The sequence below is a fragment of the Pseudorca crassidens genome, chromosome X, assembly GCF_039906515.1.
Source record: "Pseudorca crassidens isolate mPseCra1 chromosome X, mPseCra1.hap1, whole genome shotgun sequence".
Lineage (NCBI taxonomy): Eukaryota > Metazoa > Chordata > Mammalia > Artiodactyla > Delphinidae > Pseudorca > Pseudorca crassidens.
Genome location: NC_090317.1, coordinates 117,761,770 through 117,785,439, shown reverse-complemented (window position 1 = coordinate 117,785,439; position 23,670 = coordinate 117,761,770). Strand labels below are relative to the sequence as shown.

The 23,670-nt window shown below is 42.7% G+C and overlaps 1 protein-coding gene across 3 annotated transcripts in view; it reads left to right on the top strand.

The window, feature by feature from the left end:
- Positions 1–1,322: 1,322 nt before the first annotated feature.
- The window catches only part of LOC137216966 (pyruvate dehydrogenase E1 component subunit alpha, somatic form, mitochondrial), a 30,934-nt gene continuing 8,586 nt past the window's right edge, over positions 1,323–23,670 (top strand). The window contains exons 1-4 of one of the 3 annotated variants that reach the window (XM_067723091.1): positions 1,327–1,399; positions 8,299–8,376; positions 22,270–22,329; positions 22,902–23,075. In XM_067723091.1, the coding sequence (XP_067579192.1) occupies positions 8,368–8,376; positions 22,270–22,329; positions 22,902–23,075 (243 nt within the window). In that variant the 5' untranslated portion in view covers positions 1,327–1,399; positions 8,299–8,367. Of the gene's footprint in view, positions 1,400–8,298; positions 8,377–11,988; positions 12,176–22,269; positions 22,330–22,901; positions 23,076–23,670 lie in introns of those variants that run through there. The other 2 variants (XM_067723093.1, XM_067723090.1) reach the window with 2 other exon arrangements.

Below are 23,670 nucleotides of genomic sequence, written 5' to 3'. Positions count from 1 at the left end.
AACACAGCAAACCTTTATTACTTCCCAGTTTCTGTGGCTTAGGAATCCAGAAGCAGCTGAGCCGGGGGTTGGGGGCTCAGGGTCTCTGGTGAGACTGTGGGCTGGGCTGCAGTCATCTGAGACGGGAGGAGCCGTTCCCAGCTCCCTGGCTTGGCTGCGGGCTCCACGTGGGCCTCCCCACAGGGCTGCTCGCCTGCGGCAGCCGGCTTCTCCCAGAGCCGCTGTGACCCAACAGACGGGAAAAAGCCTAGTGCCTTTATGACCCAGTCTCAGCAGTGACAGACCACGGCTTCCGCTGTGTGCTGACGGTCATACAGACCAACCCTGGGCCAGTGTGCGGGAGCAGGGCTCGAGAGTGTGGCTGCCAGGAGGCGGCGCCACTGGGCCAGCCTGGGGGCCACCGCACCTGTCTCTGCAGACTCGGGTGCTGCAGCCGCCAGGGGAGCCACGTGCGCATCACGGTTGAGAAGCACGTCCTGCCCACTAGGCGTATACCATCCTCTTGCGGGCAGGGAAATCTTGTTGCCCGCTGCTTTCTCCAATTCCTCTCACTTGCCCCTCTTTCAATATTCTTCTCTCCAGAGAAGTCACCACTTTCTCCCCTTTCCAGCCAGACCTCCCAACCCAGGCGCCCCTGTCCCTCACTTCTCTCTCTCTTCCTTTTTTTCTTATCTTCCCTCCACTTTCTTTTTCTTTCTCTTTCTCTCTTGTTTATTCATTTTCCAGAAAGCCCAGGAGGATTTAATTTTCGAAATGATTACCAGGAACCAGCCCAAGAGAAATGATGAAAACAAAAGTACTGTGGCCCTTTGAGACTCGAGTTCTTCTCTCTGAAAATACACTCTTCTTTTAGAGCAGAGGCCTCAAAGCAGCCCAGACGAGCAAAGAGCTTTTCCCAGTGAAATATTTTATTTAAGGCATGGAGGCTCATTTGGGGGAAATGCTGAGATGCGGGAAACTTGCGTCGCCGTGGCGAGTAAGCACAGCTGATTACGTTCCCCGCCCGCCTCCAGGAAAGGATTCACAGGCACCCTTCTATGAGGTAGTCCTCCACTGCGCTCTGTTGCCTTTAGAAAAGTGCAAAATTCCTTTAAATCCAGGCACTCTGGAAACTTCGCAAAGCTGAGACTGATAAATACTGCTCAGGCACAGGATTGAAAGCAGAGTTTGAGCTGCTCCCCTATCAAGCCGCATCAGCATCACCTGGGAGCTCTTGGGAGAGGCAAAGTCGGCCCGGCCCAGGAGACCCGGATGTGAAACCCGGGGGGCGGGACTACCAAGTCCATTGCAAGGAGCCCGCGAGGGAGTTTGGCGCGCGCCAAATTGGTAGAAGCACTGGTTTGAGAAAAGCATGGGACCCTGGCATTAATGGAGGGGAAAAGCGGGGAGACACCAGCAGGTAAGACATAAAAAATAATGGGATGTGACATGCTTAAATTTTCTAGGTATGAAAAGATACATGGGGCTGGCGTTCCCTTGCCTCGGACCGCCCCCCCTGCCCCCGCTTTCCGCTCCATCCCCCCTGCTCAGGCACCAGCACAGTAACGGGAACCAGTCCAGGTTGAGCCTGGGGGGTTGGGGGAGGAAGGGGTTATTTCGTTACCACATTTTGGAGCCAACAAGCTTTTAAACCAGAGAGCCACTGGCTGTGAAGCAATGCTCGAGTGCGCCACTAGGGGTCGCCAGCAAGTTGCCTATTACAGCCCAATGCCAGCTGCTTTTTTTTTTTTTTTTTAGTAGATCTTTATTGGAGTATAATTGCTTCACAATACTGTGTTTCTGTTGTACACCAAAGTGAATCAGCCATATGCATACATATGTCCTCATATCCCCTCCCTCTTGAGCCTCCCTCCCAGCCTCCCTATCCCACCCCTCTAGGTCTTCGCAAGGCACCGAGCTGATCTCCCTGTGCTATGCGGCTGCTTCCCGCTGGCTATTTTACATTCCGTAGTGTATATATGTTGATGCTACTCTCACTTCGCCCCAGCTTCCCCCTACCACCGCGTGTCCTCAAGTCCATTCTCTATGTCTGCATCTTTATTCCTGCCCTGCAACTAGGTTTATCAGTACCATTTTTTAAAATTTAGATTCCATATATATGCGTTAGCATATAGTATTTGTTTTTCTCTTTCTGACTTACTTCACTCTGTATGACAGACTCTAGGTCCATCCACCTCACTACAAATAACTCAATTTCGTTTCTTTTTATGGCTAATATTGCCTTGTATATATGTGCGTCTTCTTTTTCCATTCATCTGTTGATGGACACTTAGGTTGCTTCCGTGTCCTGACTATTGTAAATAGTGCTGCAGTGAACATTGTGGTACATGACTCTTTTTGAATTATGGTTTTCTCAGGATATATCTCAGGGGTTGCTGGGTCGTATGGTAGTTCTATTTTTAGTTTTTTAAGGAATCTCCATACTGTTCCCCATAGTGGCTGTATCAATTTACATTCCCACCAACAGTGCAAAAGGGTTCCCTTTTCTCCACACCCTCTCCAGCACTTATTGTTTGTAGACTTTTTGATGATGACCATTCTGACCGGTGTGAGGTGATGCCTCCTTGTAGTTTTGATTTGCGTTTCTCTAATAATTAGTGATGCTGAGCATCTTTTCATGTGCCTCTTGGCCACCTGTACGTCTTCCTTGGTGAAATGTCTACTTAGGTCTTCCGCCCATTTTTTAACTGGATTGTTTGTTTTTTTGATATTGAGCTCCGTGAGCTGTTTGTATATTTTGGAGATTAATCCTTTGTCTGTTGTTTCATTTGCAAATATTTTCTCCTATTCTGAGGGTTGTCTTTTGGTCTTGTTTATGGTTTCCTTTGCTGTGCAAAAGCAAAGGGAAGCCCTCTATGAGTTTTTTATAGTGTTTGGTCTTACATTTAAGTGTGTAATCCATTTGGAGTTTACCTTTGTGTATGATGTTAGGTAATGTTCTAATTTCATTCTTTTACAATGCCAGCTTTTTATAACAAATAGTTTTAAACACACTCTTTAAAATCCTGAAATGCAATTCATAGATAATAATAGTACCTAACTACACAAATAATTTGTAGACTTTTTAAAAGACTATAATATAACGCAGAAATAAAAGCAAAGTAATGTGTTACAAACTAAGATGTATGCTTGGACGACTACATTAGAGCCACAGTGAAGTGGTTGGATGCTTGCACCTGAACGTAGAATCACTGTGACTATGGCAGCTGCGGGTGTAGACTGAAGTGGGGTGTTAAATCACTCACTTGAATACCAGTAGCAGCATTGCCACTGGCGATACGAGTTTTCTGTAGTTGTAAACAAGTCTTGAAAAACCTGGAACAAAACACATTATTGACACAGTCTTTCCTCAGTTTACTAACTAAATATCTATGTATTACTGGAAGATTCATTCAAAAGCTGTTTTTTATTTCTCTGTAGAATGGAGGTAGGATCTAGTTCCAGATATTATATACAGGTTTTAGATGCAGGATTTCACCTACATAAATGTCCAGAGGAACGTTTGAAAGTCATGTGAGAAATAGAAAATGTTTCCATCGCACAGGGTGTCGGGAATCTAGGTTCAAGGGTATTCCCCCCCATCATTGTGACAACAGACCCCCAGCCGCAGAAGTGTCCATTGTAAGCCGTAGGGAACAGCTCGGCTCCCACTGAGAATCACTTTGAAGGGAGGAGCAAAGGCAAGAGAGGAGAGACTAAGGAAGGCACATCTAGGCTCAGGATGGGCCAAGGACCATAGCCATGTGGCAGATGCAGCGACCTGGGGGCCCACTTGGGCAAGGGCGCGCAGTGCTCTGTTGGCAGTGTGCCAGGGAAACGGCATTCACTTTTTGTCCAAGTCTCACTTTTTAGCCCCTCTGCCACCACCCTTGGAGTCAACAAAATATTTAAACATCTGGAAATCCTTTTTAAAAATAGATATAATGTTCTCTTTGGGCCCCAGGGGGATTCCTGAAAATGGATTTAACGCTTCCTAAGGGGCAAAGAGTATTATGAATCACATCCCTGAAATGTTTGCATATTGTTGGACCCAGCAATTTCACCTCGAGAAATTTGTCCTAAAAGAAATACTAATAGTTTGGATGAGGTGATAGCTACAAATATACTCAAGCATAGTTTATGATTGTAAAACTGGAAAGCCATCTAATTGTGCAACAATGACGGATTAGTGGAATAAATTATAGCTGCAGTGGAATATTAGGAATTACAAGTCAGGTTGTTAAAAATACTTACTCGCCCGTGGGCAGGGGTTACAAACTATTAGGTACCTTCTGACCTCGTTCCTATAAATTCTGTAAATGTGTAAGTGTGTAGCAAAAGTATATTGCTTGGGGGTGATATACTGACACTAACAGCCCTTTGTGTGGCTTGTATGGTTGTAGAATATTTTTGTTTTTTTTGTTTTTGATTTATCTGTAGTTTCCAGAATTTCTATGTGGAACACCTTTCTTTTGTAATAAGAAAAATGCTAGTTATAAAATGATGAGAAACTACTTTAAGAAAGAATCCTATTATAGCTATTTGGTAAAGTCCCTAATTGCCCCTCCCTTGTGTGTGGTAAATCCCGATTTTCGTTTCTTAAAGGTTGGCAAGTTTCTTAAGATTGGCAAGCTTTATCGATGGTTAAGCCAGTTGTGCAGACAGTTGGTGAGGCCTGGTGGATTTTTTTAAAATTAATTTTTATTATTGGAGTATAGTTGATTTACAATGTTGGGTGAGTTTCTGCTCTACAGCATAGTGAATCAGTTATACATATATCCACTCGTTTTTTAGATTATTTTCCCATATAGGCCATTACAGAGTATTGAGTAGTTCTGTGCTGTACAGTAGGTTCTTAATAGTTATCTATTTTATATATGGTAGCGTGTGTATGTCGATCTCAGTCTCCCAATTTATCCCCCCCTTCCCCCCTTGATAACCATGAGTTTGTTTTCTACATCTGTGACTCTATTTCTGTTTTGTAAATAGGTTCATTTGTACCATGGTTCTAGATTCCACATATAGGCGATATCATATGCTATTTGTCTTTCTCTGTCTGACTTACTTCACTCAGTATGACAATCTCTAGGTCCATCCATGTGGCTGCAAATGGCATTATTTCGTTCTTTTTTTTTTTGCGGTACGCAGGCCTCTCACTGCTGTGGCCTCTCCCGTTGCGGAGCACAGGCTCCAGGCGCACAGCCCCAGCGGCCATGGCTCCCGGGCCCAGCCGCTCCGCGGCACGTGGGATCTTCCCGCACCGGGGCACGAACCCGTGTCCCCTGCGTCGGCAGGCGGACTCTCAACCACTGTGCCACCAGGGAAGCCTCGTGGCCTCTCCCTTTTTTATGGTTGAGAAATATTCCATTGTGTATATGTACCACATCTTCTTTATCCATTCTTCTGTCGATGGACATTTAGGTTGCTTCCGTGTCCTGGCTATTGTAAATTGTACTACAGTGAACATAGGGGTGCATGTATCTTTTCGAATTATGGTTTTCTCTGGGTATATGCCCTAGAGTGGGATTGCTGGATCATATGGTAGCGCTAGTTTTAGATTTTTAAGGAACCTCCGTACTGTTCTCCATAGTGGCTGCACCAATTTACATTCCCACCAACAGTGTAGCAGGGTACCCTTTTCTCCACACCCTCTCCACCATTTATTGTTTGTAGATTTTTTAATGATGGCCATTCTGACCGGTGTGAGGTGATGCCTCCTTGTAGTTTTGATTTGCATTTCTCTAATAATAAGTGGTGTTGAGCATCTTTCCATGTGCCCCTTGGCCATCTGTATGTCTTCTTTGGAGAAGTGTCTATTTACATGTTCTACCCATTTTTTTTTTAAAGATTTTTTTGATGAGGACCATTTTTAAAGTCTTAATTCAGTTTGTTACAATATTGCTTCTGTTTTATGTTTTTGTTTTTTTGGCTGCAAGGCATGTGGGATCTTAGCTCCCTGACCAGGCATCAGACCCCTCACCCCCTGCATTGGAAGGCGAAGTCTTAACCACTGGACCGCCAGGGAAGTCCCCCGCCCACTTTTTGTTTGGGTTGTTTGTTTGTTTTTTTAAATTTGAGGTGCATGAGCTGTTTGTATTTTGGAGATTAATCCCTTGTCAGTTGCTTCATTTGCAAATATTTTCTCCCATTCTGTGGGTTGTTTTTTCATTTTGTTTATGGTTTCCTTTGCTGTACAAAAGCTTTTAAGTTTAATTAGATCTCATTTGAGGCCTGGTGGATTTTCATGAGTGGAGAACCTGACCCAGAAAGAAGCTTTGAGCTGCAGGATGAGTTCAAAGGCCGCTGAGCACCCCGATCACACCTGCCATTGGACATCTGCCTTTGTTTAGCCGCGTTGTTCAATTAATGACCTTTGGCTAAGTACTACACTGACAGAGGTTCTTTCTGTTTATGTAGTAGCTCTTGTTGGTGGCCCTAAACAGTAGTTAACTATTGACTATAAAGATAGCAGTCACCTCTTAAACCTGCTGAGTACCCAACCAAATTCTAGTAATAGTGCCTGTTATGGGTCAGGCACTGTTGCGAGTGCTTGACAAATACGAATAAGCTTCATAACAGCCCAATGAGATGAATATTGTCATTCCGTTCTTTTTAAAGATGAGCATGTCCAGGCACTGAGAGATTAGGCAACTTGCCCCAGGTCACACAGCTAGTAAGTGGTTGAGTCAGGATTTGAGACCAGATAGATTCCAGAGTCCAGATGCTATGCTGCCTCTCCACAAGCCTATTATTAGGTTTCCAAAGGCTGCTTCCGTTTGGAAATCAGCCACAGAAAATGACTGACAATAACTTAAGGCCACAGTAATCAGCCACGGTCTGCATGATGGGAGAACAAGGCCAGACTTAGAAGAATGTGCCCTGTGATGCAGTCTGTGGTTTAGTGAAAGCCAACCCAGGGCGACGCAACCACAGATGGAAGAAAAGGTTTGCCCTGCTCTTGTCAGGCCATGCAGAATAGATCAAAGGCAGCACCACAGTTGAACTGCAGATCTGGTGGTCCCAGCATTTCATGCTGAAATTCTCTTCACCTTGAGCACACCCACATTTCAGTAGGGAAGAGTTTAGAATCCTTTTTTTTTTTACATTTCTACATTGGCTATTAGAACGAAATGATCATACCTACCATTATTCACACATCTTACCATGTTTCAGGAAACCCATGCTTCCAAGAAAACACTCTGGCGCCTCTTTTAATGAATTTCCCTTGGGGTCCTGTCATGGGTAGGTACATCTTATCTTCCATATGTACAAAATGCAAAGCTAAAGTTAAAATCCTTCTTTGGCTTCTCACTGTTCTTAGGACGAATGTCTAAATCCTCAGTGAGCCTAAAGCAGGATGATCTACTGTCAATCTTGTTTCCATTTCTCAAAAGCACCTTTGACCTGGGAGTGCGCCGGGCATGCCCTCTTCCTGCCTCAGCTCAGCTGGTTACTCAGTGCAGCTCGGTTAGCAGATCACATCTGAAAGGCTTTTCCTCAGCCTTTCCCGATCACCCCCAGTCCTCCATAACACTCTTTATAATGCAGATGTGCACTATGTGTGTAATTTATCCATTCAATATCCATCCCCTTCTCCCCCAGACCCTAACTCCATGACAGCCATCATGTCCCTGTCACCTACAACTCCAGTGTCTGCTTTACAGGTGTTCAATATGTATTGTGAAATGAACGAGTATTCATAAATGTTTGCAATTGCCTGACATAAGCAAGCCCTTCTGTAGCTTCTATGCCCTGTAGCAAATACCAAAAGGTGAAACGTGGATTTTCTTAAAACAGCTAGAGAGAATTGTTCGACATGTAATCCCTGATGTCTGGCATCTATACTGCTCTTTTTGTAAGGAGTAGAGGGAAGAGTCCAAGGAACCCCTGTTCAGGCACCACCAGGTTAAACAATGATCAGCTCATGGGCCATCTTGTTTCCGCCAGTGTGGCCACCACTGTCACTGGTTTATTTTAAAGCTACTCCCAAGCATCATATCATCTCGACTGTAAAAACTTGAGTGTGTATCTGTGACTCTTTATAAAATTACTTTAATGACATTTGCATGCCTAAGCAATTCTTTAATATCATTACATCCAGTCAGTGTTGAAATTGTCCAAGTTGTCTGATAAACTGTTTTTTTCCAGTTGCTTTTTCTGGAATGCATCCGGGATCCACAGGTGGCATTTGGCTGATAAGTCTCTAAGTCTCGTAACATGTGACAATTCCTGCATCCACTTATTTTTTCTTTTATCTTGCCATTTAAAGACACTAGGCCATCTCTTCCGTAATACTTCTTGCCTTTTTTGATTTTACAGATTCCATCCTGTAAGCTGGTAGGAAGCCTGAAGGCTTGATGGGATTCCAGTGTGATAGGAGGCAAGAACATGCCTCAGGTGAGGAGGCACCTGAGCGTCTCTTGGGGCAGGAGCGTGGGCTGCTGGTTGACCAGATGTTCTCAATTTGATCCTACTTTATAAAGTTCCCCAATGGCAAGATCCATCATCTCCTTGAGGGTTGGAAGATGGGGATATTAAAACTCTAGGATTCCTTGTTAATTAGTGAAAACTTTTCAATAAAGCACTTTCCGGGGGTGGGGGTGGGGAAGGATGGGGAGAAGGGATTGTCAGGGAGTTTGGGATTGACATGCACACACTGCTCTATTTAAAATGGATAACCAGTGGACCTACTATATAGCACAGGGGACGCTGCTCAATGTTATGTGGCAGCCTGGATGGGAGGGGAGTTTGGGGGAGAATGGATACATGCATATGTATGGCCGAGTCCCTTTGCTGTGCATCTGAAACTATCACAACATTGTTAATCGGCTATACTCCAATATAAACTAAAAAGTTAAAAAAAAAAAAACTTTCCCCTATCAGCTATTGGTTTACCTTGAAATTCAGTCTGTATAGGAGAGGGAGGATAAATCCTCAATTCTTTCCCTTTACCAGTTTTCAGAGTAATTACTATTGGGTGGCTCTTTGCTTCTAGGTCTTTCCAGTGGAGACAGTTAGGATGTATATTTTTTAAGGGGAAAATAGTCATGAGTTTATACTGTTATTTCCAATTCAAAATCAGTACCACTAAGCTTCTTTTGCTTTCATTTTATATTTGTGTCTCTTTTGTCTCATGTTGAAAATCTTCGTTCCTAATGACGTCAACATAATTATATATTCATTTTATCTGTGTGTGTGTGTGTGTGTGTGTGTGTGTGTGTGGGGTCTCCAATAACAATGACACTGATAAAACAATTTAAGCCTTTTTTGGGCAGTTCTTTTTTGCTGGCTTTATTACTGTGTTGTTCAGGTCATTCCCTGGGGGGTTAGGTCCACAACTTCGTATATGGTTAAATTCATTTGTTGCATTTTGTCTCCATTTGTATTCCATTTTGTGTTATGGTTATGGAAAACATTTCTGTGGCTCGGAAGTCAGAAGAGCCCCTAGCCATAATCCTTCCAACAGGGAATTCCCTGGTGGTCTAGCGGTTAGGACTCTGCGCTTTCACTGCTGAGGGCCTGGATTCGATCCCTGTTCAGGGAACTAAGATTCCACAAGCCACGCAGCACGGCCAAAAAAATAAAAAAATAATCCTTCCCACAGCATGGAGCCTAGCACATCAAAAACACTCAAATATTCATTGACTTTTATGACCTGTATATATGATTTTTCTAAGTCATCCACTGGGGCGATGGCTCCCACCAAGAAAGCCCAAGGCATGGTAAGGACCATGGTTTGCTCTAAAGTTCAGCTTGATTGAGAGTTTTTAGGGTGCTTTGTAAAGGAAAGGTCAAAAGGCATATTTCAAGATCCCTAATCTAAATCCTCCGGCTTCACCCAGAGAAGCCGGTCATAAACTGGCCAGGCCGGAGTGCTGGAGAGAAGAGTCCCTCATCTCGTTTTACCCAAGCTCTGAAACCCTCCTCTCTTCTTTTCCTTCTTTTTTTTTTTTACATTATTATAGAGACTGTCAAAGTTTATTTTCCTTTAAGAAATGAAATGGATCTTTTTTTATTGAGGTATAATTGACATATTATATTAGTTATAGGTGTACAACATAATGATTCAATATTTGTAGATATTGTGAAATTATCACAATAAGTCTAGTTAACATCCATGACTATACATAATTACACATTTTTTGTCGTGATAACAACTTTTTAAGAGATCTATTCTCTTAGCAACTTTCACATATGCTCTATATTACATCCCCATGACATTTATTTTATAATGAGGAAAAAATTAATCAATAGTCAACCTAAGAAAGAAATGGAAAATTTCATTTGAGCCAACCTGAGGATTATAATCTGGGAGACAGCCTCTCAGAGAGCTCAGAACTGTTCTGAAGAGGTTAGGGGGCAGGGAGGCCAGTATGTCTGTGATTTTAGAGAAGGGGTACGTGCAGTCAAACACACATCTTGGTAGAAGGTTACTGATGTTCATGAGGGAAGAGAGGTCTTAGTTAATGGTTTTAGTGCTTTTCCAAGTATGGGAAGATGCAAGAAACTGGGTTCATAAAATTTTCTCCTGAAAATATCTAACTACCTGAGGGCCAGTTCTGCCAGTTTTCCCAGAGCACAAAAATGCCTCATCTTGTTCTTCACCATGAATTCCTTTTAGGGTATATTTTAGGTCAGTGACTGCAGCGGCTCACAACTTGATTCTTGTAGAACTGGATGGTGGGCAACAGTCTTTATTTTACAAACCCTTCCCTTTCGGTCTTAATTTAGACCAAGGTTTGGGAGGCATTTCGTGACCAATTTGGCCCACAACACTAGGAATGCTCATTCCCAGGTAAGGCCAGGATTTCATTGATAGGACTCTCCATGTGCTGTTAGTGGATTAGGCCCTGTTGACAGTAGCCCAAAGCCTCTGGACCGCCTGTCTTACTGGTCTGTTATGGTTCAGGAAACGGTTCCCTCTTGTTGCTTCTTCCCATAGCTAGAGTTACGCTATTACCATCATTGATCTTAAGAGAACTATATATCAATATTTGGTGAATCATTTCAAGTCACTTAGTCATTGTTATTTTTATCACAGGCTCAGTCACACATCTGGTAATGCAAGAAACAATCATTTTGTAAAATAGGCAGGATATAAACAATATAGCTAGTGACATTAATAAGGTTATATGTAAGTATTTAAGCTAAGAACTTCCATTAGCTGTGGCCCCGTATCTCCCCAGGTCATGTGACCTGGTCTGTTCTGTACCCGTCGCTATCTTTAAGGGAAATGATACATTGGCATTGTACATAAAATTCACCAAAGATGTATGCACATCCAAGGTGAGTGGTGGGTCATCGTGATCCCTTACAGGATTGAGAAAGGAATGTTATCTTCAAAGGGGTTACATGGCTGGCGCTAGAAAAAGAACAATTCATGTTTATGGTTGAGCAGGTATTTCTGCCATTAGGGAGTTCAGGTTAATGCATAAATGCAGATGCACAATGCACACGAGAGGGGAGGCAGGAGGCCCAAACGGGCAGAGTAAAAACAGTTTGTTTACATTTTTCTTGTCTTGCCTTAAAATATGAATTTTATTTCATCAAATCCTAGCTCACAGCAGATAGGGAAGACTTACAACTGTCACATGATCTCTAAAAGAAAAGTTAGCGGCAGAACCATTTATAGAAACCAGGTGTTCTGTCTTTCGGCCTCCCCCAGGGATATTAATCTTCACCATCTTGTGTATTGAGCAAAGGCTTCAAAGTTGCGGCACCGGCAGGGCTGGACGCTCAGTAGGATTGGCCTTGCACGATCGTGCGTGGCTCAGCTGGGGTGCAAAATCCAAGCAGGTCCTTTTCCCGCGGGGCCTGGAGGTGTGGCCTCACTTTCCCACGCAGGCACCCTCAGGTCTCCGGCGCCTCACCTGCCGGCTGCTTGCTGACGGAAAGATCCCTCAGCCTCGCCCTCTGGCTCTGACACCCAATGGGCGGCCGCGGGCCTCAGGTGGGCGGGGCACGCCCTGGGAGCCGTTCTGGTTGGCCCGCGGCCCGGCGAGGCGCGTGACGTTTCCGTCGCGTCGTGCTGGCGTGAAGTGGTAGCGTCCGCTCCGAGAACCTGAAGGAGACTTGGAGGCACCTGGGCCGCGCTGCTTGGGCCGTTGGGAGTCGCCGCTGCCGCCACTGCCCGCACTCCATGAGGAAGATGCTCGCCGCCGTCTCCCGCGTGTTGTTGGGCGTCGCCCAGAAGCCGGTGAGGTGGCGTGAGCGACCCGGGGTGGGGCGCGAGTGGGCCCGAGGCCGGAGGACGCCAGAGGGCAGGACGAGCGGGCTGAGTGGGCCGGGCGGGCCGGGCCTTGTGGAGCCGCGGGCCTTTGTCCTGCGTCCTCGTCGTGCGCTCCGCTCCTGGCCGCGAGGGGAGCGGTGGCTCGGCCCTCGGGCGCCGACTGAGGGAGGGGGAGCTTTACAAGGTCCGTGTGGAGGTCGGGCGCGGCTCCCGGTGCCGGCCTGGTCGGTGCGCTCTGGAAGGGCCCGTTCGTTTACCTCAGAGAAGGGGGCTTTGGGATTCCTCGAGTCTCGAGTTGACCGCCTCTTCCCAGCCCACTCATTTTAAATCTTCCTCTTGACCGGGAACCCGGAGACAGAGTGGCTCCATTCACACTTCAGTTTCACCAGTTACTAGCCCAGTGACCTTGAGTAAGGGGTTTTTGTTTTTTCTTAAAGATCCCCGTGCTCAGTTTCCTCATCTCTAACATGGAGATGAGAGTACTTACCCGTGGGGTTGTTTTTTTTTTTTTTTTTAAATGAGGATGAGAGACGGTGAGGCTTAAACGAGTGACAAATATGTAAACCTTTCCCGGTAGCACCTGGTACATAGTAGGTGCTACCTGTGTTGAACATTGTTATTATCATTTAGGATTTCTGTTGCCTTATTGATTCTCTGTATGGAAGTTCTGTCCATTGATGTGAGTGGGGTGTTAAAGGCTCCTACCAGTACTGTATTCCGGTCAATTTCTCCCTTTATGTCTGTTAGTATTTGTTTTATGTATTTGGGTGCTCCTGTATTAGGTTCATATATGTTGACGGGTGTAAAATCATTATATAGTGTTCTTTATCTTTCTTTATGCTATTTGTTTTAAAGTCTATTTTGTCTGATATGAGTATTGCAACCCCTGCTTTCTTGTCATTTCCGTTTGCATTCCCTCACTTTCAATCTTTGTGTGTCCTTTGTCCTAAAGTGGGTGTCTTGTAGGCAGCATATTTTAGGCTCTTGGTTTTTTTTTAATCCAGTCTGCCACTCTGTGTCTTTTGATTGGAGCATTACTGACATTTAAGATAATTATTGATATGTATGTATTCATTGCCATTTTAAACCTTGTTTTCCAGTTTATTCTATGTTTCCTCTTTGTTCCTTTCTTTTTGTGGTTTGAGGATTTCCTTTTATTTTATGCTTGTGTTTTCTTTCTGGTTTTTGTGAATCTATGTATGTTTTTGACTTGCAGTTGCCCTGTTTTTCAAGTATGTGAACCCCTTCCTGTATCTGTTTGCTTTAGACTGGTAGTCATATAGGCTCAAATGCATTCTAAAAAAACAAATGTACATTTTGTCACTCTCCTTCCCCACATCTTATGATTTTGATGTCTTTTTTTTTTTTTTTTTTTTTGCGGTACGCGGGCCTCTCACTGTTGTGGCCTCTCCCGTTGCGGAGCACAGGCTCCGGACGCGCAGGCTCAGCGGCCATGGCTCAGGGGCCCAGCCGCTCCGCGGCATGTGGGATCTTCCCGGACCGGGGCACGAACCCGTGTCCCCAGCATCGGCAGGCGGACTCTCAACCACTGCGCCACCAGGGAAGCCCTTTATGTCCTTTTGATTACATCTTCATGTTTATTCTTCTGCTGTTCCTTGTGTTTATCATCACTTTCACAAATAGGTTTTTTTGTTTTTGTTTTGATCTGTATAGTGGCTAATTTAAGTGATTTACTTTCCAATTGTGACTTCCTCCTTCCTATATCTTCTTTTCTATATAGAGAAGAACTTGGAGTATTTCTTTTAGGGTAGCTTTAGTACTGCTGAATTCTTTTAGTTTTTGCGTGTCTGAGAAATTCTTTATTTCTTCTCCTATTCTAAATGATCTTGCTGGGTAGCGTATTCTAGGTTGCAGATGTTTCCCTTTCAAGGCTTGAATATATTTTGCCACTCCCTTCTGGCCTGCAGCATTTCTGTAGAGAAATCAGCCGATAGCCTTATGGGGATTCCCTTGTAACTAACCCGTTGTTTTTCACTTGCTGCCTTTAAAATCCTCTCTTTAACTTTTGCCATTTTATTATAATGAAATGTCTTGGTGTAGGTCTGTTTGGTTCATCTTGTTGGGACCCTCTGTGCTTCCTGTATCTGGATATCTGCTTCCTTCTTTAGGCTTGGGAAGTTTTCAGTCATAATTTCTTCAAGTACATTTTCAGTCCCCTTTTCTCTTTCTTCTCCTTCTGGAATCCCTATTATGCGTAGATTGGCACACTTTATATTATCCCATAGGTCTCTTATATTGCTCTCATTTTTTTTCACTTGCCTTTCTGTCTGCTGTTTTGATTGGGTAATTTCCACTATTCTACTTTCGAGGTCACTTATTCTTCCTTCTGCATTATTCATTCTGCTGTTCATTGCCTTTAGCTCAGCTTTCGTCTCAGCAAATGAAGTTTCTAATTTTTCTTGGCTCCTCTTTCTAGTTTCTAGTTTCTTTTTACAGTACTCTGCATTTCTGTCGATAGCCTTTCTTAAGTCCTTCAGTATTTTCATTATCTCCGTTTTGAACTTGGTATCTACTAGACTGAAACCCTAGTTTCATTGTTTGTTCCTTCAGGGGAATTTTCTTGGTCTTTTAACTGAGAGTAGTTCCTCTGCTTCTTCATTTTGCTTATATTTTTTTTACTCTCTGAATTTAGGAGAAACAGTTATCTACTGTAGTCTTGGAGGGCTACTTAAATGCAGGTGCCTCCCTGCGTAGTTTGTGTGGGTTGAATATTTTTTTGGCATGAGGGCTGTTTTTGGTTTGGATTCTTGCCGTCTCTTTCCTCTGCGTGTGCTGGTCGTTATCCCCTTGATAGGGGATGTGCAGGTGCGTGGCCCGCGTGTGCTCCCGGGGAGGGTGGGGGCAGTGGTGGGTGCCCAGTCACGGGACCCTTGGCAGCTGCAGTGGTCTGCATCCGCCTCTGGAGTCCGAGATGGCAGTGGCGGCTCGAGTCCGCCCCCCGGAGCTCGTGTAGGTGGTGCCCTGCTGCCTGAGAGTGCGCGCACGGAGAAAGAAGCTCCTATGGCGGTCCCACCTCTCTCTTCGTGCACCCCCCAACAATGGCCCCTTGCCTTTCTGAAGGGCCCAAGCTTCTTCCCGTATTCCCTCAGTTATAGTGCACCACACTCCAGCCCCCTCAGGCTGTCGTCTCCACGTAGCCAACTCCAGTCCTCTCCCTGGGTCTGACCTCCGAAGCCCAAACCTCAGCACGCAGCCCTTGCCCAGCCCAGTGGAGGAGCTTCTCAAGCTGGGGAGTGCAAGGTCGTGGTACCAACCGTCTGTGTAGGTCTCTCTCCGCTTTGCTTTCCGCAGACCAGTTGCTGCACGCTCCTCCGAGGTTCCGAAGCTCCACCTCTGTCCTGGGTGATATCTCTACCAGTGAGGGGACTTCTCAGGGTGTGGAAACCTTTTCTTTTTCACAGCTCCCTCCCAGGGGCGCAGGTCCCGTCCTGATTGCCTTCTCTCTTTTTTTTTCTTTTTTCTTTTGTCCTGCCCAGTTATGTGGAGATTTTCTTGCCCTCTTGGGTGTCTGAGGTCTTCTGGCAGAGCTCAGTAGATGTTCTGTGAGAACCGTTCCACACGTAGATGTATTTTTGGTGTATTGATACTTGTGGGAGAAGGTGAGCTCCACGTCCTACTCCTCCACCATCTTGATCCAAATCTCCCTCACACTTCTTTTTTTTTGTTTTGTTTTGTTTTATTTTTATTTATTATATTTGTTTATTACTTTTGGCTGCGTTGGGTCTTCGTTGCTGCGTGTGGGCTTTCTCCAGTTGCAGCGAGCGGGGGCTACTCTTCGTTGTGGTGCGCGGGCTTCTCACTGCGGTGGCTTCTCTTGTTGCGGAGCACGGGCTCTAGGCGCACGGGCTTCAGTAGTTGTGGCACACGGGCTCAGTAGTTGTGGCTCGTGGGCTCTAGAGCACAGGCTCAGTAGTTGTGGCGCATGGGCTTAGTTTCTCGTGGCATGTGGGATCTTCCCGGGCCAGGGCTCGAACCCGTGTCCCCTGCACTGGCAGGCAGATTCCTAACCACTGTACCACCGGGGAAGCCCCGAAGCTCAGGTTCTTGATGTCTCATCGCAGAAAGAAGTCAGTGAGAGACAAAGTGATAGGTAAGAAGTGGATTTATTTAGAGAGAAACAGACTCCACAGAGTGTGGGCCATCTCAGAAGGTGAGAAAGGCCCCCCCCCAACTTCTGATACGACTTTTAGCTTAACTTTCGCTTAATGTGGCTCCTTTCACCCATTGTATCAGTGAATCTTACTATTTTTGAGATTCATAGTAATGAAATGGGAGAAAGTATCGAAGTAGCTTTCTGACAGTCAAAATCTTTGACCTTACCTTCTTGCTCTTTATTATGTAGAACTGTCATTGTTTCTTGTTAGGAATTTAGGATGGAGAAAGAGAATTTTTCCTTTTCTTGGTTACTGTTGCTTGCCTGGTTTGGTCGTTAGTTTTCAGTCTCCAAAATGCAGTTTCTGTAGTTGTATCTGGAGATTTATTTTTCAAGACAAGATATATATATTTCTAGCCCCCCAAAACCATTTAACTGTCAAAAATAACATATCCATTTCATGATTGCCGAACATAACGTTTTGTTTGTCACCTCATACTTCTCAACTTTTCTTCTTCCCAAATTTCTCAATTTTTTTCACTTATTCTTAGATGTATTGGACTCTCTCAATCTCTAACTTAACTGAAGCATTTGTCTCTAGCAGTTCAACTTTTTTTCTCCAGCAATGTCATGGTTTTTGTTGGCTTTATTGGATAATGGTATATTGATGGGTGAAGAGATCACTAGATAATAGCTTTCTGCCTGTTGGCTTGTACACTTAGCAGATCAACCTTACCCCTTCTCACCAAGATCAAGACCATTGCTACAGGTTGGATGGTAAGGTAACACACTGTATGAACATATCAAAAGTACTTTTTGTGGGGTCTGAAGAATGCTCTTCAAGTCTGCATGAGAAGAAGTCATATTGGTTTACGTATGCGTGACGTGGCAGAATGTGGCTAAAGTAGTTTTTTAAGGCTCCTGCATACTGTTCTCCATAGTGGCTGTATCAATTTACATTCCCACCAACAGTGCAAGAGAGTTCCCTTTTCTCCACACCCTCTCCAGCATTTGTTGTTTGTAGATTTTCTGATGATGCCCATTCTAACTGGTGTGAGGTGATACCTCATTGTAGTTCTGATTTGCCTTTCTCTAATAATTAGTGAGGTTGAGCAGCTTTTCATGTGCTTCTTGGCCATGTGTATGTCTTCTTTGGAGAAATGTCTGTTTAGGTTTTCTGTCCATTTTTGGGTTGGGTTGTTTGTTTCTTTAATATTGAGCTGCATGAGCTTTTTATATATTTTGGAGATTAATCCTTTGTTGATTCATTTGCAAATATTTTCTCCCATTCTGCGGGTTGTCTTTTCATCTTGTTTGTGGTTTCCTTTGCTGTGCAAAAGCTTTGAAGTTTCATTAGGTCCCATTTGTTTATTTTTGTTTTTATTTCCATTACTCTAGGAGGTGGATCAAAAACGATCTTGCTGTGATTTATGTCAGAGAGTGTTCTTCCTATGTTTTCCTCTAAGAGTTTTATAGTGTCCAGTCTTACATTTAGGTCTCTAATCCATTTTGAGTTTTTTTTTGTGTATGGTGTTAGGGAGTGTTCTGATTTCATTCTTTTACATGTAGCAGTCCAGTTTTCCCAGCACCACTTATCGAAGAGACTATCTTTTCTCCATTGTATATCCTTGCCTCCTTTGTTGTAGATTAATTGACCATAGGTGTGTGGGTTTATCTCTGGGCTTTCTATCTTGTTTCATTGATCTCTGTTTCTGTTTTTGTGCCAGTACCATATTGTCTTGATTACTGTAGCTTTGTAGTATAGTCTGAAGTCAGGGAGTCTGATTCCGCCAGCTCCGTTTTTTTCCCTCAAGACTGCTTTGGCTATTTGGGGTCTTTAGTGTCTCCATACAAATTTTAAGATTTTTTGTTCTAGCTCTTAAAACATGCCATTGGTAATTTGATAGGGATTGCATTGAATCTGTAGATTGCTTTGGATAGTATAGTCATTTTCACAATATTGATTCTTCCAGTCCAAGAACATGGTATATCTCTCCATCTGTTGGTGTCATTTTTAATTTCTTTCATCAGTGTCTTATAATTTTCTGCATACAGGTCTTTTGTCTGCCTAGGTAGGTTTATTCTTAGGTATTTTCGTCCTTTTGTTGCAATGGTAAATGGGAGTGTTTCCTTAATTTCTCTTTCATATTTTTCATCATTAGTGTATAGGAATGCAAGAGATTGCTGTGCATTAATTTTGTATCCTGCTACCTTACCAGATTCATTGATTAGCTCTAGTAGTTTTCTGGTAGCATCTTTAGGATTCTCTATGTATAGTATCATGTCATCTGCAGACAGTGACAGTTTTACTTCTTCTTTTCCAATTTGTATTTGTTTTCTTTCTTTTTCTTTTCTGATTGCTGTGGCTAGGACTTCCAAAACTATGTTGAATAATGGTGGTGAGAGTGGACATCCTTGTCTTGTTCCTGATCTTAGAGGAAATGCTTTCAGTTTTTCACCACTGAGAATGATGTTTGCTGTGGGTTTGTCATATATGGCCTTCATTATGTTGAGGTAGGTTCCCTCTATGCCTACTTTCTGGAGAGTTTTTTTTTTGTTGTTGTTGTTGCTGTGTATGATCCTTTTAATGTGTTGTTGGATCCTATTTGCTAGTATTTTGTTGAGGATCTTTGCATCTATATTCATCAGTGATATTGGTCAGTAATTTTCTTTTTTTGTAGTATCCCTGTCTGGTTTTGGTATCAGGGTGATGGTGGCCTCATAGAATGAGTTTGGGAGTGTTCCTTCCTCGGCAATGTTTTCGAAGAGTTTGAGAAGGATGGGTGTTAGCTCTTCTCTGAATGTTTGATAGAATTCACCTGTAAAGCCATCTGGTCCTGGACTTTTGTTTGTTGGAAGATTTTTAATCACAGTTTCAACTTCATTACTTGTGATTGGTCTGTTCATATTTTCTATTCCTTCCTGGTTCAGTCTTGGAAGGTTATACCTTTCTAAGAATTTGTCCATTTCTTCCAGGTTGTCCATTTTATTGGCGTAGAGTTGCTTGTAGTAGTCTCTTAGGATGCTTTGTATTTCTGCAGTGTCTGTTGTAACTTCTCGTTTTTCATTTCTAATTTTATTGATTTGAGTCCTCTCCCTCTTTTTCTTGATGAGTCTGGCTAATGGTTTATCAGTGTTGTTTATCTTCTCAAAGAACCAGCTTTTAGTTTTATTGATCTTTGCAATTGTTTTCTTTGTTTCTATTTTATTTATTTCTGCTCTGATCTTTATGATTTCTTTCCTTCTGCTAACTTTGGGTTTTGTTTGTTCCTCTTTCTCTAGTTCCTATAGGTGTACGGTTAGATTGTTTATTTGAGATTTTTTCTTGTTTCTTGAGGTAGGCTTGTATAGCTATAAACTTCCCTTTTAGAAATGCTTTTGCTGCATCCCATAGGTTTTGGATCACCGTGTTTTTCATTGTCATTTGTCTCTAGGTATTTTTTGATTTCCTGTTTGATTTCTTCAGTGATCTCTTGGTTTTTTAGTAACGTCTTGTTTAGCCTCCATGTGTTTGTGTTTCTTACGTTTTTTTCCCTGGAATTCATTTCTAGTCTCATAGTGTTGTGGTCAGAAAAGATGCTTGATATGATTTCAGTTTTCTTAAATCTGCTGAGGCTGGACTTGTGACCCAAGATGTGATCTGTCCTGGAGAATGTTCCTTGTGCACTTGAGAAGAAAGTGTAATCTGCTATTTTTGGATGGAATGTCCTATAAATATCAATTAAATCTATCTGGTGTATTGTGTCATTTAAAGCTTCTGTTTCCTTATTTATTTTCATTTTGGATGATCTGTCCATTGGTGTGAGGTGTTAAAGTCCCCCACTGTTGTGTTCCTGTCGATTTCCTCTTTTATAGCTGTTAGCAGTTGCCTTATGTATTGAGGTGCTCCTATGTTGGGTGCATGTATATTTATAATTGTTATATATTTTTCTTGGATTGATCCCTTGATCATTATGTAGTGTCCTTCCTTGTCTCTTGTAATATTATTTTAAAGTCTATTTTGTCTGATATGAGAATTGCTACTCCAGCTTTCTTTTGGTTTCCATTTGCATGGAATATCTTTTTCCATCCTGTCACTTTCAGTCTGTATGTGTCCCTAGGTGTGAAGTGAGTCTCTTGTAGCCAGCACATATATGGGTCTTGTTTTTGTATCCATTCAGCAAGCCTGTGTCTCTTGGTGGGAGCATTTAATCCATTCACGTTTAAGGTAATTATCGATATATATGTTCCTATGACCATTTTCTTAATTGTTTTGGGTTTGTTTTTGTAGGTCCTTTTCTCCCCGTGTGTTTCCCACTTAGAGAAGTTCCTTTAGCATGTGTTGTAGAGCTTGTTTGGTGGTGCTGAATTCTCTTAGCTTTTGCTTGTCTGTAAAGCTTTTGATTTCTCCACCGAATCTGAATGAGATCCGTGCTGGGTAGAGTAATCTTGGTTGTAGGTTCTTCCCTTTCATCACTTTAAATATGTCATTGCACTCCTTCTGGCTTGTAGAGCTTCTGCTGAGAAATCAGCTGTTAACCTTATGGGAGTTCCCTTGTATGTTATTTGTTGTTTTTCCCTTGCTGCTTTCAGTAATTTCTCTTTGTCTTTAATTTTTGCCAATTTGATTACTATGTGTCTCGGCGTGTTTCTCCTTGGGTTTATCCTGTATGGGACTGTCTGCGATTCCTGGACTTGGGTGGCTATTTCCTTTCCCATGTTAGGGAAGTTTTCAACTATAATCTCTTCAAATATTTTCTCTGGTTCTTTCTCTCTCTTCTCCTTCTGGGACCCTTATAATGTGAATGTTGTCATGTTTCATGTTGTCCCAGAGGTCTCTTAGGCTGTCTTCATTTCTTTTCGTTCTTTTTTCTTTAGTCTGTTCCGCAGCCGTGAATTCCACCATTCTGTCTTCCAGGTCACTTATCCGTTCTTCTGCCTCAGTTATTCTGCTATTGATTCTTTCTAGTGTTGTCTTCATTTCAGTTATTGTATTGTTTATCTCTGTTTGTTTGTTCTGTAATACTTCTAGGTCTTTGTTAAACATTTCTTGCATCTTCTCTATGTTCGCCTGCATTCTTTTCCCGAGGTCCTGGATCATCTTCACTATCATTATTCTGAATTCTTTTTCTGGAAGGTTGCCTATCTCCACTTCATGTAGTTGTTTTTCTGGGGTTTTATGTTGTTTCTTCATCTGGTATATAGCCCTCTGCCTTTTCATCTTGTCTATCTTTCTGTGGATGTGGTTTTTGTTCCACAGGCTGCAGGATTGTAGTTGTTCTTGCTTCTGCTGTCTGCCCTCTCAAGAAGCATTTATTTCAAAAAAAAAAAAAGGGAAGGGAGTTGTAGAGAACATCTTCCTTCTGGTGCTCTTCGAATCATAAAACATCCCTCAAATCTTTTGTTTTTTTTAAGTCAGGGAATGCTAAGTATCTTTTCTTTTGTCTTGTACATTTCTCACTAAGGTGTCTATCTCATGCTTTGTGTAGTTTAAAATATTTTTCTTATAGTACCGTTTCATAGAGAAGTGATTTGCCTGAAATAGGAGTTGAATCATAGTTTTATTTGAAGAACTATTCTGAAAGTAAAGCATTAGCTTGCTCAACGTATGTGGTTATGACTAAGAATAGCATAAACATAACCCACGGATTATCTGGTCTCTTCGATTTGGCCATTAACTTCATTACATTTTCACTGTAATTTCTTTGAAAACAAAGTGACTATATAGACGGGTTTCTGCAGTTTGCCTTTAGATGGGGGTACCATCATGTTTCTTTGGCCAAAGCATGGATTCCTTTTGGAGGACAAGATCCCAACACAGTGAACAGAATGGAAGATAAGCCCATGAATGTGTTAGGGCTCTTAGAGTTCTAGGACTGCATCCTGATAACTGATTAATAAGAATAATAACTCAAAAATAACCGACAATAAAAAGCACTGATATACTTGTATATTTTGATCTTTCAAGGCAAGCAGAGTGCTGGTGGCATCCCGTAATTTTGCAAATGATGCTACATTTGAAATTAAGGTAAGAGGTGTTTTGCTTCGTGTTAAATTTTTTTCCACAGGTACACTTTGATATATAGTTTTACCTCTGCAGTACAGCATTTTGATATTCATGTTTTTCACCATTTTATTCCAAATGTTCTAGAATCGAAGATTCAGAGAAGTTAGCAAAAATTAGAATTTACTCCTTTTGTGTAGCAGGTTTTTGGTAGTTTGGAGCAGGAGAGCAAGCTAAAAAGATTGAAGACCTACTCTAAGACTTGAAATGTGGTTTGGTAACATGTTTGAATAAGAAGATTCTTAGAATGCTTGTTTAAAAGTTTGTCTTTCAACCTGTAACTCAGTTGACTTCTAGGGGTTTTCAGTGAAAGTCATCTTAGAAAGACTTCCTTTCTCCAAAACCCCATCTCATTGCACAGTCAGTTTTATGAAGGAATCAGAAGCAATATGCAGCATTTCTGATGTGCTCGCCTGCTGGTTTTCAAGTTCAGTATTTGCTGGTTTTCGATTTAAATATTTCGAGTTAGATCTTAGAGTGGGTTGGCAGTGTTTACATTGTAGTGACTGAGAGATAACTGTCTGATTCCATTTCAGAAATGTGATCTTCACCGGCTGGAAGAGGGCCCTCCTGTCACTACGGTGCTCACCAGGGAGGATGGGCTCAAATACTACAGGATGATGCAGACTGTTCGTCGAATGGAGTTAAAAGCAGATCAGCTATATAAACAGAAAATTATTCGTGGTTTCTGTCACTTGTGTGATGGTCAGGTGGGTGGTAGTTTTGTAGTAAAACTGTGTTACTTAGGAATTGAAGTATGGTGTGTGTTTATCGGCTTTTACCCTGCTTTATCTGTCTGAAGGATTTGAGGCTGGTATTTTAGAATAAACATGAGAATGCTGAGACCTGCTAGGAAGCTTATGCTAAAGAATTGACTCCTGTATCATATTGCTGACTTCCTGTGCCTTTATAGCATTATGATCACCTGTACTGAGTATACTTTTGGGGGAAGGGTTTTTGTTTTGTTTTTTGTTTTGTAGGTTTAGGCCAAGGTTTATGAAATCAAATGCCTACCAGGGACCAGTTAGGTAGAATACATGAGTGAAGGCTGCCAGCTGTATGAAGTATCGAGAAAGGTGACAGGAACTAGTGGTGAAGTGGAACAGACGGGGCCCACCCGCAGGGGTAGTCATAACTGGCTGGTAGTCCAGCCAGTTGGTGCCATGTGGAAATACGGGGCTAATGCTTCCTGTTGCTGATGTCTTCGAGAGAAGACAGACGTCTCTATTTTCATGTGAAATTCCCCAATATTTTAATGTTCACATTTGATTCAGGATTTTTTCACATCACCATACAGGCTTAAAA